The sequence below is a fragment of the Mauremys reevesii genome, linkage group 4, assembly GCF_016161935.1.
Source record: "Mauremys reevesii isolate NIE-2019 linkage group 4, ASM1616193v1, whole genome shotgun sequence".
NCBI classification, from domain to species: domain Eukaryota; kingdom Metazoa; phylum Chordata; order Testudines; family Geoemydidae; genus Mauremys; species Mauremys reevesii.
The window spans coordinates 6,886,827-6,898,304 of record NC_052626.1 but is presented as its reverse complement, the minus strand read 5'-3'; the positions used below and the strand labels follow the sequence as shown (position 1 = coordinate 6,898,304).

At 45.4% G+C, this 11,478-nt stretch overlaps 2 protein-coding genes across 5 annotated transcripts in view; one reads left to right on the top strand and one right to left on the bottom strand.

The window, feature by feature from the left end:
• Window positions 1-726: 726 nt before the first annotated feature.
• Window positions 727-9,773, bottom strand: DMAC2L (distal membrane arm assembly component 2 like). 4 transcript variants are annotated; one of them, XM_039536614.1, is made up of 5 exons: window positions 9,635-9,773; window positions 7,844-8,002; window positions 3,718-3,926; window positions 2,394-2,565; window positions 727-1,036 (listed from the first exon to the last, which is right to left on the bottom strand). In XM_039536614.1, exons 2-5 carry the CDS (start codon window positions 7,948-7,950, stop codon window positions 922-924), a joined length of 603 nt encoding a protein of 200 aa, XP_039392548.1. In that variant the 5' UTR covers window positions 7,951-8,002; window positions 9,635-9,773; the 3' UTR covers window positions 727-921. The 4 variants fall into 4 exon arrangements, with proteins under 4 accessions (XP_039392548.1, XP_039392545.1, XP_039392546.1 ...); XM_039536611.1 differs by lacking the exon at window positions 9,635-9,773 and adding an exon at window positions 9,458-9,609; XM_039536612.1 differs by lacking the exon at window positions 9,635-9,773 and adding an exon at window positions 9,161-9,318.
• The window catches only part of L2HGDH (L-2-hydroxyglutarate dehydrogenase), a 33,460-nt gene continuing 31,173 nt past the window's right edge, over window positions 9,192-11,478 (top strand). Inside the window, exon 1 of the mRNA XM_039536607.1 lies at window positions 9,192-9,401. Within this exon, the coding sequence (XP_039392541.1) occupies window positions 9,316-9,401 (86 nt within the window). The 5' untranslated portion in view covers window positions 9,192-9,315. The remainder of the gene's footprint in view (window positions 9,402-11,478) is intronic.

Sequence of the window (11,478 nt, the reverse complement as noted above, 5' to 3'; positions counted from 1 at the left end):
CACACAACGGCAGAATTAGCAAGAACCTTGCTTCCTTGTCCTGGCAATTCCCTGCAAGCCCTTCTTTGCCCTACCACAGAAGCCTGGAAGGGGTTCATAAAAGCACTATAACCCTGTTGAAGATAGACCACCTCTCTCAACTTGCCAGAAGTATAAAATATTTGTTACTAATTAAGTTATTTTATGAAGTGCATCCAAACCTGTACGGGGATAGGTACCAGGCCTAATTCAGCCCAAAGTGGTTTAAAGCAATAGTTTGTGCAACGGCATCCACCAGAAAACCTGCTTCTTCACAGGAGAAAAGTGCTCGGCCTACCAGCTGCAGTCCCTTGGAAAAGTTATAGAGCCTGTCTTTGAAAAAACTACCCCTAATTTCTTTCCATTTGGATTTGACTTAAATTGGTTTTCAAGAGTGTTCACTAAAACTTCATCATACGCATTTGGTAACATTCTCAAACAGACTGTGCACGGCTCTCATTTAGGCAGCAAGTGAAACTTGACAAATATTCAGTACAGCTGTGCACGGTCTAGTTCTTCAGCAATACTCAATCTCTTTTCCATACTCAGTTGGTAGACAGAGCACATTTAAAAACAGCCATTGTAATTCTATACATCGGTACAAGGGAGAGTATTTGGGTTTTACTTATTTCCCCTGCTAGCAGACAGAATTCTTTATCTTCTTACAACCACTCCAAAACTTACAAGTGTTTACAGAATTGCATTCGCTGTAGTTAAGTGAAAGCACAAATTAAGTTCAACGACATTTCATTGAGATTGATTTTTTTTTAAATACCTTCAAAGCCATGGATGAGAGTTCTTCTTCCATGAGGAAATATAAGTAGCGACAACTGTATAACGCATATAGTTTAAGGATAATGCAGATTATGAAATAAGACACCTCAGAATTACATAAAGATGCCTTTATTCTAAATCTAATTCCAGCTCCAGTGATGGCATTGATTTCTTAAGGATCTGAACAGTAGTTTCTTTCTCTCTTATCCCAGGAAGGTCACTCAGAAATAAATATTCAAGGTTCCTATAAATATATAAAAATTCACTCAGTGGCTACTTTACAAGACAGTGTGATTAATTTCAAAAGCACAGATACTTTCACTCTTAAATTAATTATACATATGAAGCGACTCTGGGGGCTGTAGGTGTTTCATAGAATTTTTAATAGCGAGCCAATATTTTCAAAATTGGTTGCCTAAAGTTTTCAGAGGTGCTTAGTAGCTACAAGCTTCCATTGATTAATTTCTTAAAGTGTGCAAGGTGCTTTGCTGACAAAAATGAAGACAAGATCCCTGCCCCACATACCATCCTGCTCTTTTTACATTACTTTTTATTCCTATCGGAAGTCCTCCTAGTAACTTACTAAGGCCATGAAAGCCAAACTGGTTCCTCTTCACCATTAGCAAGGAGTTTGTCAATGCTTATACTCCTGAGTATAGTGCTGCTTGAAGTGCTCTTGAATAGGGGCTTCACTGGCTCCCATGCAGGGATTAAAAAGCAAACAAGGCCTCTATCCCAAAGACCTTAGGAGCTACATCAGACACAACTAAAGGAAAGTGGTTAAAGTAAACAAAGATAATTGGTGGTGCGGTGTACTGTAAATGCCAGGGTGGATTTTGTTTGTTTTTGTTTTACGTTGAGGAGAAAGGGATGGGGTGCTCACTGGCAGAAAGCATGGTGAAAGTGGGTTGTTACTTCCTAAGCAAGACTCCCAGGTATGTCTACACTGCAATTAAAGACCTATGGCTGGCCCGGGTCAGCTGACTCAGGCTCATGGAGCTCCGGCTGCAGGGCTATAGAATTACAGTGTAGACACTGGCGCCGGGACCCTCCCCACTCACAGGGTCTCACAGGCCGAGCTACAGCCCAAGCATCTATGCTGCAATTTTGCAGTGTAGCATAGACACATCCTAACATAGTAGTCCAGAGGTGGTAGGTACATGTACTAATCCACTGCACTTGCAGAGACAATACCTCAGCACAGGGACAGCATGATCTGCTGTAATCTGCTGAGCAACCCACATTTCTGAATCTCACCTACAAATGGGGACTTGAAAAAAGGTTAACTACGAGGACATGATTCAGCTGTGGATTCACATACTCTTAGGCTTCCTACTTTCAGCACTATAGCCTACAGTTCTACTTACTGAATTGTTGTTAGGTTAATGGGTTTGTTAGATTTTTGTGTGTTAATTCAGACTGCTAAAACTGATTTCTTAGAACAGCCTACACCGTTTTTGCTTTCATTGTATGTCAAAGACTATTGAAATCTAATGTAAACAAAAAAAACGAATTTCAGTGATCCAATACTATTCTAAACATGCAAATATGGCAACAGCTAGAAAAGTCATGTTCTACAAGACAGTCCCTCAATGGCTTACGTTAGTTTGTGGAGTGCTATGATGCCTTTGTCTGTGACATTCCCACAGGAAATTATCATCAGTCGCAGGAGGCTTTTCTGTAAACTCTCAGTCTCACTGATCCTCTGCAGACATTCATCCTGGATATAAATACAGTTGCTCAGCTTAATTTCCTCAACGTGTTTGAGACCATCTGGAAAAGAGAAAAATCATAATACAAGGAGCAAACTGCATGAGGTGCTGCCAACGGGTTTGCAGTTCTTATTCTCATGCTTCCATAAACTGGTGGCAACAGATGCCTGCACATGGAAGAGCCATAATGCATCATGAATTATGGTACTGTACTCTGCAGCAATCCCATTGTTGGCTTCACAATCGCAAAAAGCAAAACTAAGGTTCTAAGGGCTTTTATGCGGAAGTATAAAATCGAAAAATCAGCATGCCCAGCATGACTGATAAGTGCTGAACTAACAATGCAATTATGCAAGAAATTTAAGATGTGTCCCCCATTTTTGTTCTTTGTTGTGTAAAGCAGTGGTTCTCAAACTAGGGCCACCGCTTGTTCAAGGAAAGCCCCTGGCGGGCCTGGACGGTTTGTTTATCTGCCACATCCGCAGGTTCAGCCAATCGCGGCTCCCACTGGCTGCGGTTTGCTGCTCCAGGCCCATGGGGGCTGCAGGAAGGGCGGCCAGCACATCCCTCAGCCTGCGCCGCTTCCCGCAGCACCCATTGGCCTGGAGCGGCGAACCACGGCCAGTGGGAGCCGCTATCGGCTGAACCTGCAGATGCGGCAGGTAAACAAACCAGCCCAACCTGCCAGGGGCTTTCCCTGAACAAGCGGCAGCCCTAGTTTTAGAACCACTGGTGCAAAGGACAACTGAAAGGCAATAGCGTTTTAAAAATTCTGTTTCTTTTAAATTAGAAATTCAGATCTTGCTTATCTGACTTTTCTTGGAAAAGACTATGGCTTCACAAACACCAAAAATTGGCACACGATTTAGAGTCTTTTTTATTCAGAACATGTAAAACCCTGGTTTGCATTAACGCATATTGAACTATGAACTTATTTAACTAATAAATCTTTGTTCCAATTGTTTAATGCTCTTCCCTCTTCAAGTAATGGCTGACAAAACTCCCAATCCATCTGTATCCTAAAAGGAGACCTCCAGCAAAAACAGAGGTACAAATCTGATATTTCTCAATTAAAACAAACATTTTTCTTTTAAAAATCAAGCCTTCTCTGTGAGTCACAAAGAAACAAAAAAAGACACAACTGCTCAGTCTTTGATGCAAATGGATAAATTTTAAGGACAATATATAATTTGCAAAGCTGCGTCTTGGTTACCCAAATAATCAAATCCTCGGTACATGATGCAGGACTCTGTGGCATCGATTGCTTGTATCTTGTATTTTCCTAAAGGCCCTGTTGGGAGACCATTGTAGTCACGCTGCCATTTATCATAGCCTTGGAAACGAACCAGCGCCCCACACCGCAGAAGCCATTCAGAAGCTGCTCTATCAGGGCCAACAGCCTGTATACGTTCATAGTCTACCCTGTCAACATAGAACAAACATTTAGATCTTCCTAGACCAAGATACAGCTTTATCACATTTGCACAATAAATATTTTTAAGTGTATGATGAAAGGAAAAGAGAAAGATAGGATTGAGTCCCAGGGCAGTGCTTTACACCAAGTCTGCACTATTTAAAAAAAAAAATTCTAGTAACCTGTTTTAATTTATATTTTAAATTAAAATTAAATTTTGGTAATGTAATGAAGAAAAACATCGCTAGCTGATTTGTCACTTGTATTTCTAACTAATCCTCTCCTTCTGTCTGTGCTCAGCATTCTGCCTCTGCCAACCCCATGCACTCATTAAGCTCACGCTGCCCTACCTTATTAATTCAAAACTACTTGGTAGGCATGAAAATGCTACACAAGCATTGCAAAAGCATGAAACAGGCAGAGAAGTCTGTATGGAGGAGATATCCAGCATCTGCCCAGGATGAGGCTTTACAACAGTATTTGGGATTTTGCTTCCTGAGTCAGTTTTTATTCCATCATAGACTACTACATATATGTCATTTCTGACATCTCTTTCGTCAAGGTTTAATAGTACTACAAAGGGACACACCCCAGGAATTAGTTAAAATCCTGAGATCTATTCTATGAGGGTGCTTCTTAGGACTTGGTGGAGAATGCTGAAGAAGACTGAATGCAGACTATGACTATCTGACATTTGTTATTGGTAGAGAAATAATTAAATTTTAACTTTTTTAAAAACAAAAAACCTGTTAGTGCAACTAAATTACATTAGGAAGGATAATTCTTTAGACTGTCTTCTGAATACATAAAGGAAATTTAGAACGCTAGAGCCAGAATTTAAATGTTAATGGAATCAAGGCTAAAGGAAGATGGGGATTTGGGAAGCTAGAATTTAAATTCTAACTAGTCTCAACCAAGGTAAATAAAATTACCCCACAGCATACTGATTAAAGCACACACTTTCCTTTGTAAATCAGTGATTTGTTTACTGGAAAACGTAAGAAACAATCACTGTCTGACTCAGATTTTTCTGGATGTGATAGCTGATGGATTTCTTCAAGAGCCAACAAGGGGGGATGCCATTTTAGATTTGGTTTTGGTGAGTAGTGAGGACCTCATAGAAGAAATGGTTGTAGGGGACAACCTTGGTTCGAGTGATCATGAGTTAATTCAGTTCAAACTAGACGGAAGGATAAACAAAAATACATCTGGGACTAGGGTTTTTTATTTCAAAAGGGCTAACTTTAAAGAATTAAGGAAATTAGTTAGGCAAGTGGATTGGACTGAAGAACTTGTGGATCTAAAAGCAGAGGAGGCCTGGAATTACTTCAAGTCAAAGTTGCAGAAACTATCAGAAGCCTGCATCCCAAGAAAGGGGAAAAAAATCATAGGCAGGAGTTGTAGACCAAGCTGGATGAGCAAGCATCTCAGAGAGGTGATTAAGAAAAAGCAGAAAGCCTACAGGGAGTGGAAGGTGGGCGGGATTAGCAAGGAAAGCTATCTTATTGAGGTCAGAACATGTAGGGATGAAGTGAGAAAGGCTAAAAGCCATGTAGAGTTGGACCTTGCAAAGGGAATTAAAACCAATAGTAAAAGGTTCTATAGCCATATAAATAAGAAGAAAACAAAGAAAGAAGTGGGACCGCTAAACACTGAGGATGGAGTGGAGGGTAAAGATAATCTAGGCATGGCCCAATATCTAAATATTTGCCTCGGTCTTTAATAAGGCTAATGAGGAGCTTAGGGATAATGGAAGGATGACAACTGGGAATGAGGATATGAAGGTAGATATTACCACATCCAAGGTAGAAGCCAAACTCGAACAGCTTAATGGGACTAAATCGGAGGGACCAGATAATCTTCATCCAAGAATATTAAAGGAACTGGCACATGAAATTGCAAGCCCATTAGCAAGAATTTTTAATTAATAGGTAAACTCAGGGGTTGTACCGTACGACTGGAGAATTGCTAACATAGTTCCTATTTTTAAGAAAGGAAAAAAAAGTGATCCGAGTAACTATAGGCCTGTTAGTTTGACATCTGTAGTATGTAAGGTCTTGGAAACATTTTTGAAGGAGAGGGTAGTTAAGGACATTGAGGTCAATGGTAATTGGGACAAAATACAACATGGTTTCACAAAAGGTAGATCGTGCCAAACCAACCTGATCTCCTTCTTTGAGAAAGTAACAGATTTTTTAGACAAAGGAAACGCAGTGGATCTAATTTACCTTGATTTCAGTAAGGCATTTGACACGGTTCCAGATGGGGAATTATTACTTAAATTGGAAAAGATGGGGATCAATATGAAAATTGAAAGGTGGATAAGGAACTGGTTAAAGAGGAGACTACAACGGGTCATACTGAAAGGTGAACTGTCAGGCTGGAAGGAGGTTGCTAGTGGAGTTCCTCAGGGATCAGTTTTGGGACCAATTTTATTTAACCTTTTTATTACTGACCTTGGCACAAAAAGCGGGAATGTGCTAATAAAGTTTGCGGATGACACAAAGCTGGGAGGTATTGCTAACACAGAGAAGGACCGGGATATCATACAGGAAGATCTGGATGTCCTTGTAAACTGGAGTAATAGTAATAGAATGAAATTTAATAGTGAAAAGTGCAAGGTCATGCATTTAGGGATTAATAACAAGAATTTTAGTTATAAATTGGGGATGCATCAGTTGGAAGTAACAGAGGAGGAGAAGGACCTCGGAGTATTGGTTGATCACAGGATGACTATGAGCTGCCAATGTGATATGGCCGTAAAAAAAGCTAATGCGGTTCTAGGATGCATCAGGCGAGGTATTTCCAGCAAAGATAAGGAGGTGTTAGTACCGTTATACAAGGCACTGGTGAGATCTCATCTGGAATACTGTGTGCAGTTCTGGTCTCCCATGTTTAAGAAGGATGAATTCAAACTGGAACAGGTTCAGAGACGGGCTACTAGGATGATCCGAGGAATGGAAAACCTGTCTTATGAAAGGAGACTGAAAGAGCTGGCTTGTTTAGCCTAACCAAAAGAAGGTTGAGGGGGGATATGATTGCTCTTTATAAATATATCAGAGGGATTAATATTAGGGAGGGAGAGGAATTATTTAAACTTAGTAACAATGTGGACACAGGAACAAATGGATATAAACTGGACACTAGGAAGTTTAGACTTGAAATTAGACGAAGGTTTCTAACCATTAGAGGAGTGAAGCTCTGGAACAGCCTTCCAAGGGGAGTAGTGGGGGCAAAAGACATATCTGGCTTTAAGACTAAGCTTGATAAATTTATGGAAGGGATGGTATGATGGGATAGCCTAATTTTGGCAATTAATTTGGCAATTGATCTTTGATTATCAGCAGCTAAGTATGCCCAGTGGTCTGTGATGGGATGTTAGATGGGTTGGGATCTGAGTTACTACAGAGAATTCTTTCCTGGGTGCTGGCTGGTGAGTCTTGCCCACATGCTCAGGGTTTAACTGATCGCCATATTTGGGGTCGGGAAGGAATTTTCCTCCAGGGCAGATTGGCAGAGGCCCTGGAGGTTTTTCACCTTCTTCTGCAGCATGGGGCACGGGTCACTTTCTGGAGGATTCTCTGCAGCCTGAGGTCTTCAAACCGCAATTTGGGGACTTCGATAACTCAGACATAGGCTAGGGGTTTGTTATAGAAGTGGATGGGTGGGATTCTGTGGCCTGCATTGTGCAGGTCAGACTAGATGATCATAATGGTCCCTTCTGACCTTAAAGTCTATGAGTCTATAACAGAATACTGTTTGAAAAGAAAAAACACTTTTAACAGAAAAAGCTCTCTCCTGTTCTTCTGTGACTTGTAACTGGCTACTGTTGCTTATGCATTAACTGAATAACCACGCTACATAGTGATGTGCATCAGAGCTTTTAACTAGCACGTGAACTATTAAATACATCTGTTTTTCTTACTTGTTAAAAACTGCATTCAGCCATGCCCAGAAGTGCCTGCGTGCACCTGGGGTTGATAGTTTCTTTAAGCTGAGCACTGGTTGTATGAACTTTCCCAACAGCATCATAGAGCTGAGAGATTTAGTGAAATGTCAGTTTGGTGCCTCTGTCCTCTTGCCACTAGTCACATACAAAGAAAACATATATTAGAGGTATTTTGTTTTGTTTAAATAACACTATGTCACTTAACTGAAGGATATTTTTAACTTTTTAGCGATTACAGATATGAATATATGTCATCAGATGCATCCCATTGACTGGCAGCCTGAAAAATGCTGAGGGACTAAGAAATAAATGCCATAGTTAAATCTGCAACTTGGAATCAAAGATCAGTTTTGTTTTCAAATTTTAAACAGATGGCATCGGCACTCAGATGTAAATAAATGCTAAGCCATTTATAGTCACAGTGACACTGCCGGCTGTTGATCTGATTTTAGTCAGGCCACACCACTAGGACGGGCTGGTGCAGGTTGGAGAAGTCTCCTAAATGGGAGCTCTAGCCGAATCACAGCCTCTGGGGATCCCATGGGATAGAGCAGGGGTGGCCAACCTGGGGCTCCGGAGCCAGAAGTAAATATGCGGCTCCTTGTACAGGCACCGACTCCAGGGCTGGAGCTCCAGGCACCAACTTTCCAAAGTGCTGGAGGATGCTCACTGCTCAACCCCTGGCTCTGCCCCCACTCAATCCCTTCCCACCCCCTCCGCTGAGCCTGCCATTCCCTCACTCCTCCCCCTTCCCAGCCTCCTGCACACCACAGAACAGCTGATCTGGAGATGGGGGGGGGGGGAAGCACTGAGTCGGGGGGGGGGCTGCCGGTGGATGGGAGGCGCTGGGAGTGGGGGGAGCTGATGGGGGGGGGGGGCTGCTTACATATTACTGTGGCACTTTGGCAATGTACATCGGTAAATACTGGCTCAGGTTGGCCACCCCTGGGACTAGAGACTTTAAGGTCGGACGGGACCACCCTGCTCGCCTAGGCTGGCCACAGAGCCCCGGCCACCCGCCCCTAGAACAGACCCAGAGCCCCGCCGACTCACTGCCGCCTTCACAGCTCGGGGTAGGGACTCTGGCAGGGGACAGGTTGGCCCCCAGCCAGCGGGGCCCCGGCTAGTGGCGGGGCCCGGGGGAGGGATGGCCCGGTCGCGGGCCCGGCCAGCCTAGGGGCTGCGCTGAGCTCCCCCTGGCAGCGCACGCGCTTCCCGCCCCCCTGAGGCGGCGCAGGCCCGGCCCGGCGGGCAGGAGGAGACGCCTCCGTGCGACCCCCCCTCCCTGGCTACCAGGGAGCAGCGCGACGCGGCGCCTCGGGCCTGCTCCCGGCCCGCTCTGACACCCGGGGAGCGGCGGCCGCGCCCGGCCCGACTCCTCCTCCCGCGGCTGTGGGAGGAGCGGGGCGCGCTCGGGCTCCGAGAGCCGCCGCGGGGACTAGCTCAAGATGCTGCCGCCGCCGCCGCTGCTGCGGGCGGGCCGCGCTTGGGGCCGGCTGGGCCTGCCCGGGCTGCACCAGCGCCGCCGCAGTAGGTGAGGCCGCCGGGGACGGACCCCGGCCCAGCCCCACCGCCCGGCCCGGCGCTAACCTGGCGGGAGGGGATTCGAACCGGGCCGCGTGTGGACGCGCTGACTTCGGAGTAGACGGAGCCGAAGTGGATTCGGTCCCTGTTGGCCCGAACCAGGCGAGCCTGCTGGGGGCGGCGCCCGCTGGCCGTGTGGGGGCTGGCGGGACCGGGGCGGGGGAAGTCCGGACTGGGGCCTGCCTGCCGCCGCCGCTCCCCTTCGCCCCTGGTGCAGAGGTCGCGGTTTGCTTTACTCTAGTGACCTTGCTCCCGCAGCGGCTCTAACGCTTCTCTTGTGCCAGTGAAATTGTTTGAGATTTAAGTTTTCTTCTACTTGAAAGATCCGCTGCTGGTGTGTTTTAGCCACTGTATTTCTTGTGCAATGCTAACAACACGCTGCGCCCCTCGGTTCCGTTTAGGAGGACGGGCAGGGTGCAGCTCACCTAGGACCCAAGCTTTCCAAAAAACTAAGCATAGGCTTAACTGTACCCAGTGTGAGTAGTCCTGCTGATTTAATGGGCTTATTACAGGCAGGGCATAAATAGGCACGTCCGTGAATTTTTGCAGAATTGGGACCTGAGAGCACTTGTTGGCCTAACACTAGTGAAATAAACCAAAACACTTTGATTCCTGTGAAAGAATTAATGGGTCAGGCATGTTGAGTGCACAACACTATGGGAATCTCAAAAACTGAAACTATTGTCTCTTTAAAAATGTGTCACCGAGTTGGTGTCACAGTTTGACCCAGCCCCCTTCTCTGGACAGACTCGAGTTTGTGAGTTGACCCACTGGCTGGATCCTATGTGCAGTTGCAGACATCATATCTGCACCTCTTCCTTGGGACAAGGGGCTCTTCAGCCTAGCTGCTTTAGACCTCTGAATCAGTATCACAACCCCCTGAACCCTCAGTTGCTTACACATGTCTCATGAGTTCCACCTTGCTCTGGGTGCACTGAGCTTCTTGATTATCTGGAACAATGTGGCAGGCAACCAATGAATACAAGTTTAGCAAAGTAATGTATTAAGTATAGACACTTTACTCTAAACAGCATAGAGTTACAGATCTTTGAAGAAACCACAAACAGTCCTGAGATGATTCTGTTGCCAGCACAGAATGCCCGAGGACAGCAACAGTGGTTCGTTGCCCAGTGTGCTTCGCGCCAATAAACACAGCAAGGTGGAGAAGCAGACAAAGTTTATTTGAGATCTTAGGCTATGGCTACACTTAAACTTCAGTGGCTGCCGCCGCAGCAGCGCTAGCGCTAAGTGTAGTCAAGCGCTGCGAGAAAACTCTCCCGCTCTCCAGCCCCTGTCTCCTCCTGTGACTAATGGGGGACGCTGGGGGGCGCTGGCGGCGCGTGGCTGGCTTTTGCTACACTGGCTGCGCCCGCCTGCAGCAGCAGCAGCTGCAGAGGTGTGTTCACACCACCAGCTGCAAATGCTGCAGTGCTAAGTAGCTCAAAGCGGGATGCCAGGAGACAGACATGTCTCAAATCAAGCACCCAGATACAAGCCGTTTTTCTCTCTTTATACATAACTTCAGCTAAGCATTCTTATTACCCCCACACTACTCCCCCTCTGACTCCCCCTTACGTTCCCATGTAGCAGGCACACTATGCAGCTAGCAATTACATTAAGCAGGTTAAATCATTCTTGGCAGCAAACAATTCATCTCGTTAGTGACTTTTTCTTCAACTGTTATCTTGTTTTACTTTCCTTGATCTGTTATTCTGCCCCCCTTAGCCGGGTGCAAGCAGGCCTCATCATTATCTCCTGGCAGTATCAGGGTTGAGCTAGCTGTTGCACATTCCATACTCGGTTACTGGCCTGCTAGGTCGATTAGAGTTTAAACATGGAGGCACTCTGGGCAAGCATAAAATAACTTTGGTCCATTCAGGCCTAGTACAGATGCCTGATGACACCAACAATTCCTTCCCCCAGCCCCTTTAGTCTGATCTTTCCCCTTCTGTGAGCCTGAGGCCTGGTCAGCATCCTTAGGCTAGGCAGACTCTGCCTTGCTTTTCATCTCTCTCTGGACACGTTTC